This window comes from Uloborus diversus, chromosome 2, assembly GCF_026930045.1.
Source record: "Uloborus diversus isolate 005 chromosome 2, Udiv.v.3.1, whole genome shotgun sequence".
NCBI classification, from domain to species: domain Eukaryota; kingdom Metazoa; phylum Arthropoda; class Arachnida; order Araneae; family Uloboridae; genus Uloborus; species Uloborus diversus.
Genome location: NC_072732.1, coordinates 120,473,338 through 120,499,384, shown reverse-complemented (window position 1 = coordinate 120,499,384; position 26,047 = coordinate 120,473,338). Strand labels below are relative to the sequence as shown.

At 32.4% G+C, this 26,047-nt stretch overlaps 1 protein-coding gene across 1 annotated transcript in view; it reads right to left on the bottom strand.

Moving 5' to 3' along the window:
* LOC129217292 (calpain-C-like) overlaps positions 1-24,305 on the bottom strand; it is an 81,353-nt gene extending 57,048 nt beyond the window's left edge. Inside the window, exons 1-2 of the mRNA XM_054851567.1 lie at positions 24,188-24,305; positions 11,914-12,054 (exon numbers count right to left, since the gene is read on the bottom strand). Of these exons, the coding sequence (XP_054707542.1) occupies positions 11,914-12,054; positions 24,188-24,226 (180 nt within the window). The 5' untranslated portion in view covers positions 24,227-24,305. The remainder of the gene's footprint in view (positions 1-11,913; positions 12,055-24,187) is intronic.
* Positions 24,306-26,047: the final 1,742 nt, after the last annotated feature.

The window sequence follows — 26,047 nt, the reverse complement described above, 5'->3', positions numbered from 1 at the left end:
TGTGTAATGCATAGGCGGACTTGTTTGTTTTAGCATGGTGAAAACATACAAGAGAAAGACAAATAGAGGCGAGTGGCCGGAAGAGAGCATGGAAAAAGCTGTTAAAGCTGTTTTAGAAGAGAAAATGGGGTATATGCTAGCAGCAAAGACATTTTCAGTTCCTCAGACTACTCTAGAAAGAAAAGTAAAAAAAGCTCGGGAGAACTTGGCCCTATCTCCATCTAAAAGTATTAAAGTAAAGGTTTCATTAGGACCTAAGCAACCTGTTTTCACAGAAAAAGAAGAGGACGAGCTTTGTGGCTATATATTGGACATGGAGACTAGACTTTACGGACTTACAGCCAAAGACTTAAGAGCATTAGCGTACAATTTAGCAGTAAAAAATAATAAAGTCCATCCTTTTAACGTTCAAAAACAAGAAGCCGGCAAAGATTGGTTTCAAGGGTTTTTGAACAGACACCCAGACATGTCAATAAGAAAACCCGAAAGCACTTCTGCTGCACGTGCTGCCGGGTTCAACAGAATAGTTGTTGATCAATTTTTTAATTTTTTGGGCAATATCTATGACGAACACCATCTTACACCAGACCGCATTTATAACTGCGACGAAACTGGTGTTTCAGTTGTACCAAAGACTAAATCCAAAATTATAGCAAAACGAGGCCGAAAACAAGTAGGGGCATTAACTTCTGCAGAAAGAGGTACTACAATCACAGTAGAGATATGCTTCAGCGCCAGTGGACAATACATGCCCCCTATGATGGTGTTTCCCAGGAAGAGGATGGATCCACAGTTAATGCTTAATGCTGCCCCTGGAGCATGGGGAGTTGTTAGTGACTCAGGCTGGATGACCACGGAGTTGTTTCTTGGATGGTTTAAACAGTTTGTGAAATTTAGTGGGGCCACAGTAGATCGACCTGTTTTGCTATTATTGGATGGCCATAGCACCCATACAAAAAACATCGATTTAATAGATGAAGCTCGAGTCAATGGGGTAATTATTTTATGTTTCCCCCCACATACAACTCATCGTCTTCAGGTCGCCGATGTTGTTTATATGAGACCGTTGAGCAATTATTACGATCGGCAAATTACGACCTGGCTTCGCAGCAATCCAGGGATGGTTGTAACAATGCGGCAAGTTGCAGAAATTTTTGGAAAGGCATTCATAGAAACATCTACCATGGCAACAGCTGTAAATGGCTTCAAAAAGTGCGGAATTTGGCCTTACGATCCGACGGTCTTCTCTGAAACCGACTTTGCTCCTTCGTTGGTGACTGATATTCCGCTCACTCAAACACTGACTTCAGCGACCACAAATGTAGCAGTCACAGCACCTGCTGAGTTAGAAACGCAGCAAGTTGACGTATTACCTGTGCTGGATACCAGTGAAGCTGCTATTACTAATGCAACTACATCTCGTGCCTCACTTCTATCTACCGGGGTTGAAACAGAGGCAATTCGCAAAACCATTAATAATGTTCCTGTAACAGCTACTTTTCACGAGACACCTACGGTGACTTCTGCTACCTCGTCGAGTCCTCAACCTGGATGTTCCACGTGGGTTGATGATACAGAAATAGACAGAAGACCAACTACTCCACAACAGTCAACATTTTCTGTTGTTAATCCACAGCAAATATTACCCCTTCCAGCAAGTCGTAGATCTTCACGCGTGACTCGTAAACGAGGAAGAACAGCCATTATTACTGAGTCACCGTATAAAAAAGAACTGGAAGAAACGATTAAAAGAAAGCAGGTCACGGAAGAGAATAAACTAAAACGAAAAGAAATTAGACAATTAAAATTGGAGAAGACGAAAACGAAGGATAAAAAAGGAAGACCCAATAAAAGAGGAGTCATAAAAAAGAAAAAAACGATAGATAATCGCAAATCATCGGATAACAATAGTGATGCAGATATTGAAAATACCCCTTGTTTGTACTGCAGCGGTCTTTATTTAGATTCCAATGAAGGCTGGATCAAATGTTCTCTCTGTGGTACGTGGGCACATTGCTCTTGTGCTGGAGTGGATGATGAGGACGATGAAGCAACATTCTCCTGCGAATTCTGTCAGGAAAAGTAGGTGAAATGCTGTACCCCATCTTGCCCCTAGGGGTACCCCATCTTACCCGAACCAGAGGGTAAGACGGGGTGGTGGGGCTTTTTTTACTTTTATATCTCTAAAATAATAACTACGCTATGATTGTTCCTAAAATTATAAAAAAATTAAAAACTGATTACCAAAGGAAGATTTTGAAATAAATATGATTGTTTAAATGCAATGGTTTCAGTTTTATTGCCCTTTAAACGTTAGATATCCCATCTTGCCCGCATCTCCCCTAGTAACGAGAAATACCTATCACAAACTAATCATTGCGATGTAAATTTTCATGTTTCGTTACAACTCGTATACGATGAGTTGATGACGGAAGGTAATGTGTCACCAATTGAAGTCTGAAGAAGAAACATTTATTCACAAAAAAAGTTTTACATGTGTAGTAACATTAAATATGTCAAAATGCAATTTAGTGAATAAAATAAAATCGAATAGAAATATTTTGATCAAAAAAGCGATAAAAGGGAGATCTATTGAGGGCAAATTTTTCTCATTTGGCATAAATTTTCAGATTGAGTCCAGAAATCATTTACACTGCCTTGAAGCGATCGCTGGATTCACCAGATGCGTGACCCAGACAGACCTCTGAAAGAAGAAACGTTCTCTTTTACAGCCATAAACACTATTTCCGCACCTTTCGGCTACAGAGGACCTACATATTTCTCTTAATGAATCGCATGATCTTCATCTTCCTAATGAATGTTTCAGAGAATTTATCGCAGCTTTCTTCGGAAAAAGAATTTGGTTTCTATAAGCTGTGGTTTTTTTCACATGCGCTAGGATCATGACAGGTATTATAATGGAAGAAGATATACTGCTTTTGGTGCTATAACAAATTTCTTGACATGAGTAGTTTTCTTCTGTATACATGATACAGAAGTGGTTTAACACATTTAAGGGAGTTTTTTTTTCATAAAGTTGATAAATAAATCACATTTTCAAAAATTTTGCGATTTGACATTTTTGAACTCAAATGGAGAAAACCAGGCGCAAACAATAGCTATCTATAAATTGTCCAGTTATCCAGAACGTTTTTTAAATTGACTCATTTTCAAAAAAAAATTAAAAAGTTTTTTTTTTTTTTTTGAATGAATGATGTCATTACAATGGGTATTTTATTGTTCTAAATTAATCCTCATTCAACCTATGGTAAATCCCCAATGCTCTTTTAATTAGTATTATGAGAGTTATTATAGCTTATATTGCAACGAAAAATATTTATCATAAAATATAAATTACCTCTCTTAATACATTATCTGTTCTGGCATAGTTTTTATGTTTCATTACAACTTGCATACAGTTGTATCTGGTAACAATAGTTATCACTTGCACTGGTTTTAATAAGAAAACCAACGCAAGCAATAGTTATCTCAAAAAATATTATTATCATCATCATTATTATTTTAATAGTCATTACGTTTTCGTTAAGCATTGACATCAAGCGAGCAGTAAGGAGATTTTGGGGATTAAACTTCTCAGAACTCTTTGTTTTAAGTCATTGTGTCAATCCTAATATATTGCTGTATCATACGACTGGTATGATCAAAACCCTCTTAGAAAAAAATTCAGGATTCTGTAATTTTTGTTATAATAAGAGTAAATTCACTGACGGCGCTCAAATCTGGATATCTTTTCATGTTATTTAATTTTATCTCATTCTTGGTGAAATGTTTGCTTTCGAGAGAATTAGTTTAAATATTTATTAGTTTAACACCCTATCCAACGGCAGCAGCACATCCATCGCTGAAGCAGAATGCCTCGACACCAATTCAAGGGCGCCCATACGCAAAATTATAAGGGGGGGCTCAGAGATTTTCCCCATGGTGTAACAGGATATTCTCCCCATGGAAACTGATTTCAGTGCAGATTAGAGTTATTAAAATTTGACATTTTTAGTAACTTTTTCATTAACGGCTGGAGAAGAAATGTTTTTACATTTTTGCAAAGAAAAAAGTACTAAAAGCAAGAAAGTTCTCATTTCTAAGGGGGCTTGAGCCCTCACGTGCCCCCCCCCCCATATGGGCGCCCTTGCACCAATTCCTGATTTCTTATTTTGAGGAGTAAGAAATGGTGTGACATGTTGTCAAGTTATCTCTAATTTGAACAAGGAAATGTCCTGGTTTTCTTCAATTTTACAAAACCAATAAGGGACAATTGACTGTTGGAATTACCCTAAAAGGCGATTCTCTTCTAACATCCTTTGCACTTAAAATCCAGCGTGTAATTCAACTGCTCTGTAAAGAGAGGTTTGAGGATTTCTCTTTCGATATGCTAACTTGGGAAACTTCGAAAATTACTCCGGCTAGGCAAAAAACCATTTAAGTTGGCGATCTTGTGAGATCAATAGCGACACAAATAGGAGTAATTTCATATTATTAAAGAAAACTTATTTATGCAGGACGGAAAATTACACATCTGACGTAAATTATGACTTTCATGCTTTAATGTCCAACAGTTAACTATTTCAAAAAACGGAATATCTAATCAAATGAAATTTTATACATTAAAAAAAATACTGCATATTTTTTAATTTCAATAAATAATAATACTTTGAAATATTTTTCTGTTGGTATTTCGTTAATTGTTTGTTTTAATATCCTACTTTTGCTGAATGAATTAAAAAGTATGTTTAATATTTTGCTTCGAAAATGCATTGGACTCTTAGAGATTTTAAAGATGATTTCAATCTTGTAATGCCGCACACAATTTTGAAGACTATGTTATTGATATCTTCAAAACAAGAATGGGGTCATTTCCAAAATTTTAAAAGTATTTTTTTCTGAAAAAGCAAGCTTAAAAATATAGAATCCGACCATATTTTAAAAAATTTCTTTAAGTTTAAGATTTTTAAAAAATTGCTTTAATCGGTGCTCTTTCATCGATTAACGCTTCTGCCGATGACATCACAAATGATGAAATGCCATTCAGTGTTGCCATTCACGGTGCAAAATATTCAATTCGCATCTTTACTCACGTGTATTGGCAACGATGTGGTTGATAGAAAGCGTAGAGCGCAATTGTAATTCGCTTCTTGATTATCATAACGTGGAAATGCGGTAGAAAGATGAGCCATAGTGCATCATTTGTGACGTCATAAAGACCACGCCTTGTTTAAAGAATCGGACATTTTAAAAAATTAATTAAAAAATAACTGTTGGGAAAATGAAAGTATTTTCTGGGTCCATGTTATATTTTTTTCGTTTATTCTATCAATTTCACAGACTAAAAGTACTACTTTTGACTGAAGGAAACAACCCTATTTATTGGACCACAAAAGAAGCAAAGCAGCTTACGAGTACAAACGAAAGCATACAAATATACCAGATACCTTCTAGTTTCTTTTGTTTTATAAATGAAACAAACCAAGCTAAAGAATAGATACACATAAAACGCCTACCATTTTTGTCTTCAGATAAACGTGACCGTATCTCAGCAATCTTACAGGATCATTAATACAAATCGATACAGATGAATTCCAAGTATAAAGCATGCACATACAAAATTCAATGGCAGAATAAAATGGTCCGATGAAAACAATAGGAATAAGTTTGATTATCTATGAATAAATTCTTCTCAAGACGCTCGTGTGCGCAATTGGAGATGAGAAGATGCACGGTTTGTAGCTTTAAATGGCAACAAGGACGCTTTTCAAGTGTTACGTGGGCTTAATAAAAATAATAAAACATAATATTGTAGACACTCGATTTTACGAACTCTCTCCTCTAAAAAAGTTTTAAAATGGGAGTTCGTAAAATCGAAACGCATCGAAGACCACATAGGGGAAAGTGGGGCAAGGTGAAATAGTTAAGATAACTCACTTTATTCAATGTGAACAAATTGGAAATTTGTTTTGAAAGTTATAGTAATTAAGGAGAAAATAACGTATTTTATAGTAAAATTTGCATTGAAACATTATTTTAAAATTTTGCAGTTAATGTGTGCCTTCAAAAAACAGTGGAAAGAGGCAAAGTGAACAATAAAATATTTTTCTAATAAAATAGTTCCTACTCGATGTCTAAAAATATTTTTGATCAAATATATGAGTGAATAAAAGAGGAAAGGAAGAAATAAATCGACAATGAAGCAATAAACGAATGAATGAATAAAATTATGAATTAATATATGTGAAAAAATAAATGAGTGCGTAGAGTAGTGAATCAATAAGAAAATAAGTGAATGAATGAATAAACAAGTAAAATTGTAAAGTGAAGAAATGTCTACAAATTAATTAGTTTATTAAGTAATTGATTTGATAATAGTTTATTAAGTAAACGAAACGAAGTATTTCACTTTGCCCCATGCACTTTGCCCTGCATTCACTCGACTATTTGAAAATATTTAAAACAAAAATAATGTTAATATTAAATAAATCAATATTGCACCGTATATTAGAAAGCCTCAATTAATATTTAAAACCGTAATTTCAAGAACTTTTTCCTTTTATAATTGCAAAAGTAATTTTTGACTTTCCACAAAATATTACAATATGAGTATCAACTTTTGAAAATGGCTTTTATTTTCAGGGATACCTTTTTCCTGACTGGACTAGACGACTTGCGGTACTACATGCTTAAAATATTACCAGATAGATGGCACTAAACACAGAGTGAATATTTAACGATTTCACTTTGCCCCGCATTCCCCTACTACGTAAGGTATGCATATTTGCATTATAAGTTCTATCAATATTAATAGATATTTTACTTTTTGTTTTGTGACAAATAACAAAAGTGTCTTAACACAGGCATCCAGAAATGTAGATCGTAAGATCTAGATCTGCTGATGTGAAAAATCACCCCTGTAAACGTACGAATTTCGTTGAAAATGAAAAAAATTTACTCCTATATGAGTATGACTTCCGTTGAAAATGTCAAAATTGTCCCCTGCTTACGTATAATTTCCGTTGAAAATGTAAAAAAAAATTCCATTTTTTATGCATATTAATTCCATTGAAAATGTAAAAATTCACTCCTGTTTTCGTATGAATTCCGTTGAAAGTAAAAATTTATATAAAATGGAAATGAAGTACAAGAACACCCATGTAAATAAAGCCCTGCTTGGAATGTGTTTCTGCCTGAAGGAGAGCCTCAAGAGCGGCATGGAAAAGAATGGGGTAACAAGGTCAAAAACGCAACAAATCTAAGCTCTTCCTACCATGAATGAATAATCAAGGAGGTTCCCTACGTGGTAAAGAAGCTGAAGGTCAATAGATCCAGAGGCCACAGTTCTCGCGGAAAGGTGACGCTTCGAGGGAGTTGTTTCATCGCGCAATTATATGAGTTTGCATCATTTGAAATTAATTTAGCAGTGCTTTACTTGAAGCACTATAGACTCCATTTTCACGAGAAACGAATGTGGTTTTGAATTCAGTTTCCTTATCTTTCAAATGATGGAAATAACTTTTGTTTGTTTTAACAGCTTGAGAGTTTAAGCACTGGGTATGATGCGTCTGCGAGGAGCAACTTTTGCGGAGATTTAGAGTTCAGTATAGTATTTTAATTTTGTCACGCAAAAATAAAGAGAGAGAGAGAGAAAAGAGTATACTTAAATTCCTTCACTTGCACACGACAACTAATTCACATGAGCTGAAACATAATAAATGAATGAAAATTATGTGTGCGTGTGATTTTTTTGTTTTTTCTGGATTTTAATTTACAAACGACACCTGTCGGGGTTAAATATAGGAGCTTTATATGATAAAAAAGATAGGTACCACATGTAGAATTTTTCTAGAAAAAGAGCATGAATAAAAATATGAAGTTTCACTGTAGGGTTGCCTTTTTTTTTTTTTTTTTTTTTTTCAAAACGAATTTCAACTGGAGAGCCAACAGCCATAACATTTTGATGCTGCTCCCTAGCAAATATCTTTCAAGTTTTTGAGCATCAATTCAGCTTCAGTCTCGCATGCAGAAAGAATTATCTGTTTTCTACCAAGTCGAGTAAATTTTGAGTTGAACGTTTTGAAGCTTATTGTGAAAAAAAATAATTAAGTTAAAAAAGAACAAATATATAAAAAATAGTAGAATTTTATCTTTTTTTGAGAGTTGTATTTGTATGAACTGAAATGTTATTAAATTTTTTTGCACGTTAAAAAAAATCCAAACTTGGTGACGGGGCAAGTTTACGCGTTGACGTCTCAGCACCTTAAAGCACGTTCTTACTGTGTCTTACTTCTAAACGCGCCCTGACACTTTTTTCGCTTCGAATTCTCTAAACGTTTTACTATTTTCAGGTTATTTAGTTTTGAAAATCACCATTTATATTTTAATTGAGTTACAAATTCGTATCTTATAGCTTACAATCATGTAGTACTGTCTTCATGCCCGTTCAGCTTTTATTTTATACACTATTCAATCTCTAATAAATTTGCTTTATTTTAACCATGGTAAGACATTACGTTCAAAACACCAACAGAATCACGTTAGGTGTCAAAATAAATATGCGCAAACGTGCCTCGTGTCCGGGGCAAGTTTACGCTACCGAATTGGAGGCAAAAAAATGTTTTTTTAAGGTTAAAACCACAAACTGAGCAACAACTGAATATACCAATTTTGACTCCTTAACTGCTTCATAAAGCCGCAATGTCTGAAATTTCCTAAGTTAAAGAATAAAATTTAGAAAATTCATTGAAAAAAACCGCGTAAACGTACCCCGGTTTACCCTATATACTGTTGCACAGTAATAAAATTGCTTGCCTTTAACTCTATGAAATAGTGCATTTCAAAATCAAGAAGAAGAGAACGAAGAGTTTTTCTTTCATTTTACCCACACCAAATTCAGTGCATGTTAAACATGAAATAGTGATGCCTTAACATTTTTCATGTTCAAAACAATAGTTCTTTTTAGAAACAATAATACATAGGCCGTTTTTCGTGAATCGAGTATGTATGAGGTGGAAAAAAATAAGTACAAAAATAATTACTTCAAAGAAGCATCATAAAACTTTTTTTTATTGAAATCTTTCCATGATCTCGATATTTTCAAAAGTATCAACAAACCACTTCTATTAACTGTGATAAAGAACTTCATATTTCTTATTTTTTCCCTTTAGTATGAGAAGTGCGGAAATCTTAACACTTACTTCTCTAATTCATCCCTGTAATCAAAGTAGGCTGAAAATTTTCTTAAACTTTATTCTGATGGTATTCATTGAGGAGAAATTTTTCTAAAGGGCTTTGAACTCCAAAGGAGGAAAAAAACTGCATTTCAGTTGCGAGAAAACTGAGAGGAGAAATCACTTAGGAGTTAAATACATTTTCTAACTCAATTTTGAAGATAAACATTTTTAACGAGTAACAAGAACTAATACGATTTTTGGAAAAATATAAAAAGACGACCTCATATTAAAATGAATCGTGGGTCTGAACACGTATAAAATTGAAATGCACTTTATTTTTTCTGGATAACATGGGACAGCGTGGAAAAAGAACGATAATCATAGCGACTAAGTTTTGCAAATCGCAAAAGCAGAATCAAGAGGGAAAAATTAAAATCCTCTAAAAAGACTTGCTTCTAAAATCAATAACAAAAATATTATTTTTTATCAAGTAGAAACTGGCAGCAGACAGGAAATTTAAGTCATTGAGCATTCTCTTCTTATCTACCAACAAAGAAATCGTTACCGATCCAGAATATTAGTAACGAATTACGATTAGAACTGCATTTAAAATTTACAATAGAATATAAGGTTTTTTTTTTTTTTTTGTAATTCTAAAGACTAGGGTAATGGCACCAATAACAGACATGCTTAAGGCATCGCTCTCAGGTTAACTCAATTTTCTGAGCTTTTTAATGTATTTAGACTTTTTAAACTATTTTTCTCTCATGCAACTACATTTCATCTAACTTTTGGATGCTTCTGGATCCTCTGAATTAGTTATTTCTATTTTCTTTGCTCAATTCCTAAAAAAAGTCCGACCCTCAGTAACAGACACCGAGAAATCTGATGATATCCAGTGACAGATAGGATGAGGAAAGGATAAATAAGTGACAAAATTCTCTTTTTCTCTTCAAAATGTGCAAAAGTTCTTTATTTTTAGAACTAAAACCTTATTAAATTCAAATGAACATGAAACACCAGCTGATCTCGAGGTGGCTATTCATCACCTTCCACTACTGCCTTGTAAATACCAATTGGCTCATAAAATTCACTCCGATAACACTATATGGTTGCATCGTTGCATCGTATTCATGGACCACAGCAACATCAATTTTACCAGCCGAAAATTCTTATTATTTAAATCCAAACTTATAAATGTCTGTGACCGGACCCTTGTCTGTTACTGGCGCCGTTACCCCTTGTGTAAGCTTGTTTTGAACTAAAAAGTAGAAAATAAATTAAGTATATGATTTCTGGATTATAATACTCAAAAATTGCAGTTAATCTTAATGTCGAAATACTTCGGTCAATTTTAAAGCAGCCAATAAAATTTTAATAGATTTGAGAGAAGTAGGCGGTATACAGCTTTGTTTGGATTATTCATTGTTTTTGGCAACAATTTAAAAAGCGAAAGTATACTAACTTAATAATCACTATTACTTTTCATTGTTTTGGCAACAATCAAAAAGCGGAAGTAAAACGCAGTCATTATGACAGAGAAAGTAAGCTAAAAAATTGTCTTTAAAAAAGGTTGTAATTTATGTTATATACAAGGTGTATCAGAACAGCGTTTGCAGACTTTCAGGGCACATAGAGTACACCTAAATGATGGGAAATCACATAGCAATGCATGGTCGGAAACGCTTTTCTGACGCGATAGTGACGACACAAAGCACAAGAAATATAGGACGCGAATAAGAAGAGAAAACATGTTTATTATTTTTGATTCAGCAAAAATACTGGTTTCGTCTGGTGTACACGATAGATATTGTTACGTAAAGCAAAGCATCAGATGACGGTGTATGCGCACACGCGGTTTTTGTTACACCAGGAAGTCCGGAACATGCCCAGTAGTTACGTTAACGTTCAATATCCAATGCGCCGTAGATGTGAGGCACCCATCACGGCCCGGGGTGGTCGTAATTTCGAACACATACTTGGATGACGATCATTGGCTCCTTAATGTTCTTTTTCTTTAGTTTTTGTTGTACTAAGGATAAAAAATATGTTTTCTCCCCTTAATCTTCTGTTTTCTGTGCTGTCTTTCTTGTTCTTAGTGTCATCACTATCGCGTCAGGAAAGTGTTTTCGACCATGCATTGCAATGTGATTTCCCATCGTCTAGGTGTACTCTATCTGCCCTGAAAGTCTGTAAACACTGTACTGATATACCCTGTATAATTTGGAAGCTTTAAGCAATTTAACCATGTACAGAAAAATCTTTTAAATGGTACCAATATTTGAAAATGCATAAATAAATTTTCACTACCAAACATGCGAAAGATGCTAATTTTCACTGTTTTTAATTAAATTTTGGGTATTTAAAAGTTCTACAAAGACGAGACACAGCTAAGAACGCTCGATTAAGTCATCCTTAGTACAAAAAAAATATATATATCAAAATCGGTTCATCCGTTTAGGATCTACAAAGTCACAGACACAGAGATAAACACAGAAAACTTATGTCCCCCTTCGTTTTTGCATGAGGGGTTAAAAACTGCTATTATCAAAATTTTTATTTCTACTTTTTACGTTCAACTTTGCATAAGGTACTCATTTATTTTACTTGCATGGAACATTTACCAGTTCAACTTACCACTTACCAATTTATTTAAACCAATTCAAAAACATCAAATAATACGCAACGGATATCATAATGTATAAGCATAAAAGAGGGATGAGACTTGCTAACAAACCTTTGGTCTTTTCCAATGAAATTGGAATGGGGGTGTTTGGTGGTAAAAAACAGAAGTCTGAGTTGCAGGGAAATCTGAATCCTCAAAAAGTTCACCTTTCTTGATGTGATTTCTTTTAATCTTCTCAAATTCGCTCATTGCCTAAAATAAAAAAGCAATCATATAAGGGTTATAGCTCGTAATGAATACACTTTTGGTTTCACTTTAGAATGTTCAAAAAATGTCAAGTGTTGTATCCAAAGTGGTCGAAAAGAAACTTCCCCTGTGTGGGAAGCGCAAATTTTACATACGGTTCTTTGAAGAAATTCGCTGGAGAATATGATGAATTTTAACAACGCAGTGCTCACGGTTATGGTTACAGTAAGGGAATTTTAGAATTTTTGAATGGTAACATAAATTCATTGTGATCATTCAAGTGATCAACGTAGTAATAAAATATAAATAGCTTTGGAACGATCCCACATGTGACTAAAACTTGTGACGTGTGAAGAACATGTGACGAACGTTTTACGTCGAACGTTTTGTTTTGAAACTTTTGTAAAGTTTTACGTCGAATTGTTGAAGTAAAATTTTAAGACCTAATAACAACACAAGAGAGAAGGAGCTTCAGAGGCGGATTCAGGGGAGGGTCAAAGAGTCAGCTGACCCCCCTATGACAAGAATTTTATTATGATTATTACCAATCTTCAAATTTTTAGATCCGAAATAATAGTACATGGAATCAATGTTGACCTGATTTTTTTTTTTTTTTTTTTTTTTTTTTTTTTTTTTTTTTTTGCTTTGTTCTGTAAGGTATTTTCGCGTCACATTTTAAAAGATTGGCTGGGTTCGTTTGAATGGGCTATTGCTAGATTCAGTTTTTTCGTTCATTTTCGAAAGCACGATCATCTCTAATGAGCTTAACCATTAAAAAAATGTAGGAAGGTGGTATTTGAATAAGTTTTAATCTCATTGGGCGGGGGAAACATTAAAACTTTACCCCCCTTATAAATATTTATGGATCCACCCCTGAGGAGCTTTGATTAACTTAGCCTAATTCACACGTTTTAGACAATAGCAGAAGGATCAGTTAGAGAACAACACCCTGTAGCAACATTTGTGGAGAATCTTTTAATAGACAGTAGGAAGAGTGTTTATTCAGACAGGTGTTCGTATGTGCCAACAAGCACTTTCGTCGCACACCGATCGTTCCAGCCTCATTTGTAAATTTTCAATGCGCTGATTAATTTGCGCAAGGAAATAGTGGGTGATGCCTTTCAAAAATGTCTAAGCTTCCTTACTGTAGTTGCAACTGTGAGCTCTGCGCTGTTTAGAATCATCATAATCTCTAGCGCATACTTTCAAACCACCATATTTGATTCGATCGGTTTAACCGATAGGTCGTTAGGGCTTGATGAGTAGGAAAAGTTTCTTTTGGACCACCCTGTATACTATATGTGTATGCTACCGTGAAAGATCTAAAATGAAGAATATTGACTTTTACCATAATAAAATTAAAAAATTTCAAATATTGGTCTTCTGCCAATATCTTGGGTATGTTGGTATTCACCGGTTGATGTCAACATTTTCCAGGTTTCGGACTTTCACAGCAACATATATATATATATATATATATATATATATATATATATATATATATATATATATATATATATATATATATGTGTGTGCATGTGTGTGTGTGTATGAACAAAGATGATTTATTATACAGTACAGTCTTCAAATCTTTGCGAACATCAATCAATCGATGGCGAAAAAAAAACTAACACCAATCAGCAAAATTTTACTAAAAGATTTCTGCCTTAAGGTTTGTAAATAACAGTACTCAAAACATAATAATCATCTTTCACATATCATTAAATCAATAGAGTCATTTTAAAATGCAGATAACACTAAAATGAACACAAGCACTAATATTAAATAAAACATTTTAAAAAACTCCACTCGGACTGTCCCTTGCCTTATTTAAAACTGAACCTCACGGGCCAGAACACATCTATAATTTAAACTTACTTTAATGTTTTCAAGAAAACAGGGGGAAGAAACATAAATAATCACAGCTAAGTTTTGCTAGACGCAAAAGCAGAATTAAGTTGGAAATTTTAAAACGGTTTTAAAAGCTTTCTTTATTAAAATCAATTACAAGTATTTTATTTGCTAACAAATAGAAATTAGTAACAGAGAAAAATGTTAATCAAGCTTTCTCTCCGTATCTGTCCACAATGAAATCATAACCAATCGTGTGAATAAAGGCTTAGAATTATATTTAAAAATTATTTTAAAAGGTTATAATTCTAGTTCTATATAACTTGCAAGTTCCAAACGAATTCCATCACACACCAAAAAATTCATTCTTTCGATTGGCACTAATATTTTTAAAGTGCAAGTAAGTTTATTAAAGTCCCCCCCCCCCTCCTACTAAATGAATCCTAGCTAAAAACGCTCTCAATAAGCTTACTTTTCGCACAAAGAAGTGATTATCAAAATCCCTTCATCCGCTTAGGGACTGCGATACTACAATCAGGCACACAGACACGTCAAACTTATAACCCTCTTCCATCTCGTAGGTTTAAAATAATTATATTCCACATTTAAACAACGTTTAAAAGTATTTCGCATTACTGGCGGCCTATAAATTTTTAAAAGTTATTTTGCAGATTACTTTTTCTACTTTCAAATGATTTCAACCACAAGCAAACTTAGCTGAAACAAATCGTTGGGAAACATATGGTATTACAAGAGAGTACGAGCTTAACATGAGAAACAGCGCAACAAATAATCCGCACACATTAGGACGATTCTCAAAAAAATGTCCCGTGTTTTTATCTTATTTAAGTAACTATTAAATATGGGATTAACTATTATGCTTTTATAATATATTGAAGCAGGTATTATATTCCCCAACAGCATTGTTTTTGAAAGCGTTGGTTAGCTGGAAAAAATAAAAAACTTAGCGTTAAGCACGGGACATTTTTTCGAGAATCGCCCATTAAGGTCATCATCGCAAAAATGGTTCAAATCATGTCCGACATTTTTTTATCAGTTTCAATAACTTCCACTAAAAATTTTTTTTTAATTCTCAAATTAATTGTATAATCAAGTATCAATGTTGTGCACATAAATGATTTATGACATCTTTAAACATTTTTATTTACTTTCTTATTTTTATTTTATTTTTTTTTTTTTTTCGGAATTAGGTAGGAAGATGTTAGGCGTCCAGTTTCAAACCATTAGGACTAAAAATGTAATTTAAGGTTAGGTTAAAAGGCTTTAACAATATAAAATATCAATTTACGTTACATGTTTCACATTAAAATACTTTTAGCCAAACAGCATGACAAAAAGATCGCTAAAAAAAATAGTTTCTTATTTATTTCTCAATACTGTTTACTGCTACAGCTATTTTGAAAATAAAATAAGCAATTACATTGAATCTGGTAATATTTTTAAGAGGACTGTACTTAGCTAGCCACTTTGAATTCTACAGTCAAAAACGAAGTGAGCTTTATTCTTTTTTTTTTTTTTTTCCTGATAGTTAATTGGAAATACTGAGTGTTATTACTTCCTTTTACAAAAAAGGAAGTATATTATTCGCGAAGAAATTTTCACTCAAAAATCGGCTTTAATTTCCATTTTACTCACCCCCAAATGAATGTTGAGTTTTTTTTCGACCCGACCACACGTACATATGTACCAAGAATGTATAGACGCCCGAAATATCCATTTTGAAATTTCTCGAGTTAATTACAACGAGTTTTCTCGTGACGTATGTATGTGCGTATGTGTGCATGTATGTCGCATAACTCAAGAACGGTATGTCCTACAAAGTTGAAATTTGGTACGTAGACTCCTAGTGGGGTCTAGTTGTGCACCTTCTTTTTTAGTTGCATTCGGGTGTTTCTAAAGGGGTCTTTGCACCTTTTTGGGGGGAATTCATTCTGAATTTCGATACAAATTAAAGTGGTGTTATAATTTGGCGGACACTTAGCAATATATCGTCAGTCTTTTAGTCGCCAACTTGGCGACAAATTTGGCGGTTTTTTTTCTTTTTTTTTTAAATCTGGTTTCAATGTGGCCATTGTTGGTGATATTTAGAGAGTTAGAGAGAGAATCACATTAAAATTGCAATAATAGGTAAATAACATTAAATTGGTGTAAAAGGAAGTCATGTGATGCACAAATCAGCTCGTGTTGTGATATGTTATGATTAAAGCGAAGGAAATTCTTGAACTTGCAAACAGAATAAATTTTCGAATATTTTTTTTATTTTATGTTTCTTCAATGAGCTGAAATTGCAACTTTCTTTTACTATGGAACGATTTTTCAAGACTTACTTACACATTCTGTTTTTAATTCATAAATAGCTGAACCAGTACAATGTATTATTATGGCTGCTACTATAGTACGAAATTTCTTGCTTAAACACCGCTGATGCAAACAGTATTGTAAAGTCAAGCAATGCGACTCGAACCGAACAGTTTCAAACACACTATTAGAATGTTCTGAATAGAAGTTTGAAAGCTTTTAAATTTTAAACCAAGCTGCTCAATTGTTCAATTTTTTTATAAATTTTCATCGACACATAAGATCTCTTGTGGCAACAGCTGAAATTCTCTCATTCTTTTGAAATAAATTTTATTCCTAATTCTTTATAGTTTATGCACTTAGAAGGCTTGTGCCTTAAATAAGCTTTTCTTCAAGGTATTATCATCTTAAAATAATTACTGCAGAGCATCTTAAAATATATTAATCTATCTTGATTTTTGATTGATTTTCGATCTATCTTGATTACTATAGAGCATGACTGGAGGACCGGTAAGAGCTTTTAAAAAAATTTGCGGACCGGTCATGTTTTTTTTTTCCAAATAAAAGAGAGACACCTTGCGTTTGCGAACCGTCGGAAACATATAAATGTGTCTTGCGGACCGGTAAGAGTCCCCCCTCCCCCTCTTAAAAAAAAATCCGCTTGACCAATGGTTGAGAATCGCTGCTCTAGAGAAGGATTTAGATAATATCGTTATTATTTTAAGGTTTGACCCCACGCTTTGTTTACGCTAATAATCGAAGCATTCTCTACGTTCTTCTATAATAAGAACACATTAAAAAATTACCTCACATAATGAGCGCAAAGGTTTTATTAAAATTCTTAATCGTTATCCCGCCAATTGATCTGTAAATACAATCTCAATATTTCGCAATATCTTAAAGCACTTCTACAAGGAAAAGTACGAAAGTCGAAGCTCAGAATAACTTGCACAATTAACAAATGATTCATCAACATAAATAGGCTAAATTAAACTAGTAAAACACGACCTATTTGCTGCAAGAACGCCCTTAGCGTCGTCGACAATTGTGTCTTTCTATGAAGCAAGTGACGCATGGCGCATTTCATTGCCCAGTTTAGACTACACTAATCTTCCTCAGATCTCCCGTAACCATGCACCGTACAAGATAAACTGCGGTTGATAATAATAACGCAACTTGATTCCAAATAAAATTCATTATTGTTCTTAATGATGACAATAAAACTTGCATCAAAGATGTGTTACGAGATTGAAGTTTAGTACTGTGAGGGCAAAGAACTGTTGAGTAACGAAGAGACAGCGTTGTTGTAAAAATTTCATTTCCTGGTTACTGTGATATTTTCTTCAGTTACGTTAACTTTTGATAGATCTTGGTACTTTTAAAGGAATCTAAAATGAAATTTTCTAAAAATTGTAAAGATTGTTTAACTTTTTTTTCAACGGTGCATGCATCTAAAAAATGTTGCGTTGAAATCTGAACTACTATGAAAAGTTTTTAAACCCATTGAAGAGACCATTAGACAAATGTGAAATAAAAAATTTTAAATTCATTTCAAAATTTGCCAACCTTTTAGGCGATTGTTCCAATTTGATTCATTCATGAAAAAATATACTGTCTTGCAATTAAAAATAAGTGGTTTACTTTATTCGATGAAATGATGAAAAAGCTCACTCGTTGTTTATAAAAATATTTTTGGGGAGATCTAAGTTGTATTTACAACATATCTCAAGAATTCCAATCAGAAACTGTATGACAGGTTAGCTGAAGAAATAAGACTCTATCTCATATTCTTCTCTCTTATCTGACACCATAATACCTGTATCAATAGTAAACTTTATAGCCTTATAATGGCAGTGCTTTCTAAATATTTTACTGAATAATTTATTTGTGCTCAAGACACATTTAATTACAAAAAAACTTCTGTAGGAAAAAATATGGATAGATAATTTATCGATTTAGTGATATTAAAACCACTTTGGAATAGTTCAAAATTTAAACCTTGGTATCATTGTAAAAAAAAAAAGTCTTTTGTAATCTACGAAACTTCGAATGCTATCAATAAGCTTTTTAGTCCTGAAATCCAACAAAATTCCAGAATTACTGAGCATTTTTTTCCATCAAAACAAAAAGTAGCTATGGAAAAAAAAAGAATTGTCCTTATGTCTTCCTTTGAAAAATTATGTTTGTCCATTGCCGCAGTACAAAAACTTTTAAAACTTTAGAACTGAAAAAAAAAAAACTTTCTTCTGCCATTTATAGTGTACAGTTTTCAAAGACAAAGTTCAAATTTCCAATGGCTTTACAAAAAATTATGCAGTACAATACTAAACCATTAATTTATTTGGATTTTTTTTTTTTTTTTTGATATATATAGATAGATAGATATATTTCATGTTGTTATTTTTAAGACTTGCTGCTTATTCAGCAAAATGTCATTAAAGCGAATACCAATGCAATGAAATGTGTTTCGGCGAAATAAATGTTCTATGCCGTTTCAAAGTTGCTTTAAAAAAAAATTGAAATTATAGTTTTTTCAGCTCAAACTACGTTGATATTTTTAACTTCGCTGAATTTTTTCTGCAGAATATAAAATAGAATTTCATCTGTATGTATTTATAGCTACTATCAAAATGATCGAACGTGAGCGAAAAGCTCGCTCACGTTCTCATTTCGTTCACATTCAAAGCTCAGATTTTTCGAAACATCCATTTGAACATCGAATATTTGTAGAGCAATTGTTTTGAGCAAATGCTTGTCGTTGCTTTAAATTTATATTCACTACAGATACTGAAATTTAAAATGTGTTTGAGTTAAGAGAAACAAATTTTAAACATATGAGCAGCAACTAATAGAAAAACGAAAAAAAAAATATTTTGTGTCTAAAAACTTTTTTTTTCAACGCAATTTACAACTAAAAGTAAAGTTTAAGCTACAATTATTATCATATTAAGTTTGTTATTTAGTTACACTATAATTAGTGATTGTAATACCAGTATTTGGAGCTATCTTGCAATTTTGTAATACCGGTACTTGATGGGGTAGAATACCGGTATTTTCGGTATTAGCAAAAAATGATAAATAGTTTTTAATTAAAGAGTTTTCAATTTAACTAATATGGTATCTACTGTTATTTTAAATATAAATTTCTATGTCGATGACACAGTTCAAAAATCAATTTATTGAAGTAAAAATTTGACTTCAAAAGCAGGAATTACGCAATATCAATGAATAAAAGGAAAGAAAAGATTACAAAATAATATTTTCATTGCCAGATGGTGTGATGAATCGCATTTTCGTGAGTTTATGTGAACCACGTTTTTGGGTCATTCTCCAAAAAGTGTAACTTTTCTGTCACACGCTTTTTACAGTAAAAACTTTAAGGAACAACTCATTTAGCAATGATTTCTAATTTCATCAAAAATATATCTGTTTAACCCTGAAAACAGTTTTTTAATAATAAATTTTTTTTAGTATATTTTTGGTTCACAACATGTGAATTCTCACCTCCGTGGCATGTCACACACCTTGTGTGACTGTTTATATTGCTTAATACCTTTTTTAATCAAAAGTATGTACTTATTTAATGATTATTCCTTTCACAAGTGACTCAAATACTAATTGTTTAAGTGTATTTATTTTTTTAATATTGTGTTTCAGTTCGTTTTAGTAGGACGAAGAATCATGTTACACAATAAATTCTCACCTCCGTTACCTAAACACAAAATGCCATTCCTCAGTAACACAAGGCAGTAATGACATCAAATTTTATTTTCCATGATACAAGGTGTCCCTTTTTTTTTTTTTTTTTTTTTCAGCCATAGTTGAAGTTGTGAGATTTTTGTCGAAAAACAAGAAGACAGATTTTGCTTTAAAAACTTAATATGGTTATTTTGACTTCGGACCTCCATGAACTTGAATTTCAGGTATGTAAATTAATGTAAAAAAAGTAGTGAACATGTTTTCATATGCTTAACATGTGCAGATTGTAGCAACGAAGAAAAGAAATTTTTCCATGAAAAATGTATCTATTAGGCCTATATTAAGGGAAAGATCCTCACCTCCGTGACAAACCTTATCAATGTCATTATTTCTGGGGTGAAAATAAATGATGGAGGGGAAATACATCAATAATAGGCATTCTACCAAAATTATAAATTGCCGGTATATCTTCAAATTTACAAAATACAATTTTTTAACATACATTTGAACTACTAATTAAGCTGTACTTTAATTAAGAGAGCTTAATATTATATTCCCAGCAATCATTAAAATAACTGATTGTTTGCACAATTAACAAAATTACTACTTTGACACTAACTTTGCCTCTACTTTTAAATACTAAAAGTTTATTTCTTTTTTTTTTTTAGTTCCGTGAACAAGGCATTATTTTATTTTTATTTATGAGTAAAATTATTGAAACTTACTGGGCAATTGTTTATGGTTACTTCTAGTAGGTCACAATTTCATGTAAGAATGAAAAAAAAAAAAAGTTTCGAAATTGAAAAATATTTGCATTCAAAATTTACTTCGTTCAAAAGTCATTTTGTTTGTTTCTTTTTTAAATTTAAGGTTATAATTATTGAAATAAAAAACATGCCTTCGGGCAAAGCAGGTATAGGATTTAATCATGTAGTTATTTATAATTTCTTGACTCGTGTGCTGGCTTAGATTTTCTATTTCAGTAGGATAAGTATAACTTTAAAAAATTACTTTTTAGGATGGCAATTAATTAGTCTATTAATTTAGTCAGTTATTTCTTTACGTTTTATAAACAAATGTGCTGACTTTAGTTTAGGTAAGTACACAACTGTTTTATATATTTTTTTTATAATGGCAGGTAGCTAGTCAACGATTTTAATCATTTATAACATCATATTTGGTTGGAAAATGTATCAAATCACAATTAGTTAAGATTACCCGCTTTGGGCTCCCTGATAGGGCAAAGCGAGTTTTCCAAATATTTGTAAAGTTTGATAATAAATAAAAATTGGGTTTGAAATAATACAATAATCACTTTTTATTTTGAAGTTCAAGAACCCTGCTATGAAATAAAACCGAAATTGTTGCGATAAAAATCCAAAAACTACAATTTTCGAACGTTCTTCGAAAACCTACCCGCTTTGGGCCACCCTCCCCTATACTAACTGATCCAGCAAACATTGTTCTGCCATATAAATATGTTCTCGTGAATATTTTGGTTGTTAATTAAAACATAACGAATATATTTTAGTTTGTGGGGATGAGATCATTTTGACAGAAAGAGGAACGGAGCGCTGTAGACGATGATTTCCGATAAAAACAAAAAAAAAATCATTAACGATTCATTTTTCTCTGCAATGCATTTCATTAACGAAACGAATAAATTCATTGTTAATATCTCAAAAGAAGTTAAACCTAATGTGAAAAAAACGATACACTTTTTATCCTAAAATATGAAAATGAAATAAAGAAAATTAATGTTCTTTTCAAAGAGCAATTGAGTGCACGATATTTTTTGTCAGTCCATCTTTAGTCAACACAAATATGCTGATAAAATGTCAAAAAGACGCCACACTCTGGCAAAATATCGGTATAATTTCGATTTAAATTTTTTGTGTTGCCATCTTCTGTCTGTCTGCAAATGAAATGCTTGTAATCAATTTAAGCAGGGCTTTTACAATGACTTTAAGCAATAGTTTTTACAATGATTTTCAACAATGGTTTTTACAATGATTTTCCACAATGCATTTTGCAATGAATTTCAACAATGGCTTTTACAATGATTTAAAAAAAAAAAAAGCTCTAGATAGGGACACCCTGATTACTTAGCGGTATGAAATATACTTTGCGACCTATTCTTATACTTTCCAAATACACATAAAACATTTTATGAAAATCGGCCGAGCCGTTTCGGAGGAGTTCAATAACTAACACCGTGACAGGAGATTTTTATATATTAGATATTAGAAACGGTTCAGGTATAAATAATAATGATTTAAAAAAAACTACCCACAATACAAAAGAAACAACCACACTCCCAAAAATACATTTTTCAAAACCAACAAGTGGAAGTCCGAATTATTTGAAGATTAAGGATTTCCAGGCAACTAAAGGAGATGTATCGCGCATTATCAACACTACCATCGGCCTGCATGAATTCAGAAAGAATATTTTCAACTGCACGAAGTTCTTTTACCAAAATGAGTTCCAGCCTTAGTGACAATTAAATACTGTCAACTCTCAATGACTCGAAGTCCTAAGAAACCAGCTAAAACGTTCGAGCTATTCGTAGTTCGAGAAAAAAGGAAATTTCCACAACAGTCTCAAGAGTTTAGGACCCGATGACAACTTAGAGATAATGAAATATTCGAGTTATAAGCTTCGAGTTATCGAAAGTCAACCTATATGCATTATATTTCTAGTTGTTCCTTCATTTTACATTGGTTCACAATAAGTAAATAAGGCACTTTTTGCACAAAATAGTAAAATATAGCAGCGAAACATATGTTTTTGAATGTTTTTTGGGAAATTCTGGTACCGGAAATACCGGTATTAATATCGGTATTCCGGTATCACGTAATACCGAATACTGGTATAGTATTTTTGGTCCGGTATTGCATTCCTTATCTGTAGCTAAACTAGCAACTTTGGACTTCCGTTGCAGACGAACTAAAGTTCTATGCAGTATAATCTCTTGACCTGGGTTCATAGCTAATGCAAATTGACCTAAATCCAGAATTTTGTCCAGATCTGCGATGATACTTGCAGATGCATAATATTTCTTGCTAATTTTGATCTTTTATAATGATATTTGTTCCTTCAGTTTATATTTGTCCACAATAAATAAATGGTGCACTTTTTGCACAAAGCAATAAAATATGGCAACGAAACATTGTTTTTTAATATTTTTGGGGAAATTTCTAATACCAGTATTCCGGTATCACATTTAAAAAATACCGAATTCCAGTATTGCATTTTTGGCTTATTATTGCAATCCCTAACTCTAATGTATTATTCTTTATTCCTCTACTGGTTACAAAAATAAATAAAATAACTTTTGCCGAAAAATATTTCTCTAAACCATTCTTTAAAAAAGCATTAGAAAGTGTTAAACAAATGAACACTAAATTTCCCAATAAGCGAATAGCAGGTAAATTTCAGCTAAATTTTATCGCAAAATAAAGGTTATAAAAAACATGAAATTAAGGAATTTAAATAATTATCTTTTAGCATTAAGTAATTTTGCAAAAAAAAATGAATCGTTAATTAATATTATATAACTAATCTTTTTATATATATATAGTGTACTATATCAAATTAATATATATAATGTTCCCTTCTAATATCAGAAGAAACAAAAAAATCATTGTAACGAACATAAAATATGTATCAGCTGCAAAAACATGGAGTAAATATGTAACACAATTTCTCACAAAAAGTATAAAATGCATTACTATTGTAGATATAGAATTATAGTAATGATTTTCAACGTAAATAAATACATGCTTAAAAATATAAGCAACAGTTCTCCCTATATAGTTACAAATGAACTTCTTGTCAATTCTTATAAACTAAAAAGTACTCGTGAAAAAGATTGTCGCGGTTGATTGTCATTGTTGTCATAGTTCAGTAAAAAAGATTAGAAACTTTTGTTTCTTAATGTTGTTTTCAACTTGTACAAAGCAATAACAAAAAAATAAGAAATTTATTATTCTAGATTGTCAGTGCATGCATTTCGAGAAAATGAAAAATTCTGAAACTCGTCATTAAAACGAAAAATGGCTATTTAAAAATCAGAAGAAAACTAATAATAGCTATCGTAATAACAAACATGAAATATGCGTCAGTAACAAATACATGAAGTAAATAAGTAACACAATTTCTCACATACTAAGTACATAAATGCATCATTACCATTGTGGATATTGACTTAAAACAACGCTTTTTAGTGTGAACCATCATGTTTTAAAACACAAACCAAAGTACTCACCCAAACTTCTGCAACTGCTGGGTAAACAGTATCTCCCATTATAATAATTTACTTTTAAGCTTAACCTCAAAACTAAAAAATTAATCTCCAGCCTTTCCAATCAACGCATTGCTGCCCGAATCACTAACACATTCCACAGGTACTCATCATGTAAGCTTTTAGGACAGCGGGTTACGTTTTGCACGGCCAATCTTCAACTCCGAACAGTGGATGTTCGATGCCAAACCCACGCCAGTACCTCGTAACATCCTTTATGAACTATTACCTTGCAGATAAAACAAACAAATTTAAGCTGATGAGCTTTTCAAATGCAAGCTAACTCTGGGCGTTCGCCCTTCATTCCTTTAGACGGCCATGGAGTTTAGTGGATTTTTTTTTTCTTTCTCTCTCTCTCTTTTCATAGTATTATGTCACTTGCGTTTCAACGCCTAAAGATTCTTATGATTGTCTGCGTGTGCATGCAACTTAGACAATTACGGTGTAGAATTGTATTTTGTTTCACAAGGCCCATCCGTGTTGTTAGGTAAAAGCTTTTATTGTGAGAGAAAAGAAGGATAAAACAGTAGCAAAGAGACATTCTGCTCATTTCATTTAAAATGTGTGTCACCAGCTCAATGTTTATTCATCGTAATATTACCGATGTTATGTAGTGACATAAAAGCAAAACTGTTAAAGTTTTTTTTTTTCCTCCTGCATGTTTTTTTTTCTTTTACATGATTCATTTTTGCACTTGATAAAAAATCTAACACAGAAAACTCTCGATTATCTGCGAGCAGATTATCCGCGGGGTGGATTATCCGCAATGTTGCCGTAAAAAGCAAATAACAATGGCTGTCTTATGTCAAAAAATTGTAGATTTAAACACAGTTGTTTTTGTTTTATTTATTTATTCATTTATTTTGCTTTTTCATCGTGTATACATTTTTTTTAAAGCTCTGTTGTGCAAAAATACCTTACATTTTTACTGTACTGAAAAAATTTTCACTGTTTGAAGAAAGTATTATGCATTAATACAGCTAAGTTTTTTAAGAATGACAATTTTTACCTTATTTATCCCCTATTTTAGCCTTTTTGAGGTTTATCCGCGAATTTTATTATCCGCGGCACTTGTGATACCCTCTTCCGCGGATAACAATGCATACATTTGTTTTGTTGTTTTTTTTTTTTTTTTTTTTTTTTTTTTTTTTTTTTTTTTCAAATTCTATTTTGCAAAAATACCTAACATTTTTATTGTACTGAAAAAATTTTCACTGTTTAAAGAAAGTATTATGCATTAATACAGCTAAGTTTTTGAGGAACGACAATTCTTACATTATGTATCTTTTGCATTATTTTTCTCTTGCGAGAAAATAATCCTTGACATTTTCTGGAAGAATGAAATTAATTTTGAACAAGTGAAATATACAAACACAGTGTGAACCATAATGGTGATAAATTCTATCAAAAAAAAAACACTTTTCTAAAAACAAATGGAAGATTGCAGGGAAAAAAGAGGTGTGTAGGCTGTTTTGATAATTAACATTTAACTAGAAAATAGCCCGTCAAGGTATGACGGATGAAAATTGCTTTTACATTTGAGCGTAGTTATTGCCTGTTCGGTGATATTTTGATAGTTTAAATTTTAACCCTTACTCCCGAAGTTATTGCCTGTTCGGTGATATTTTGATAGTTTAAATTTTAACCCTAACTCCCGAAGTTATTGCCTGTTCGGTGATATTTTGATAGTTTAAATTTTAACCCTAACTCCAGTGGATTAATCTTACTCCAGTAGATAGCCTTCACTGTCGACCACTTTTTCATTTCTTCATTCTCCTAAAATGAGAGTTTTGCCTGTAAAACAAGTAAGTTACCGGATCTAAA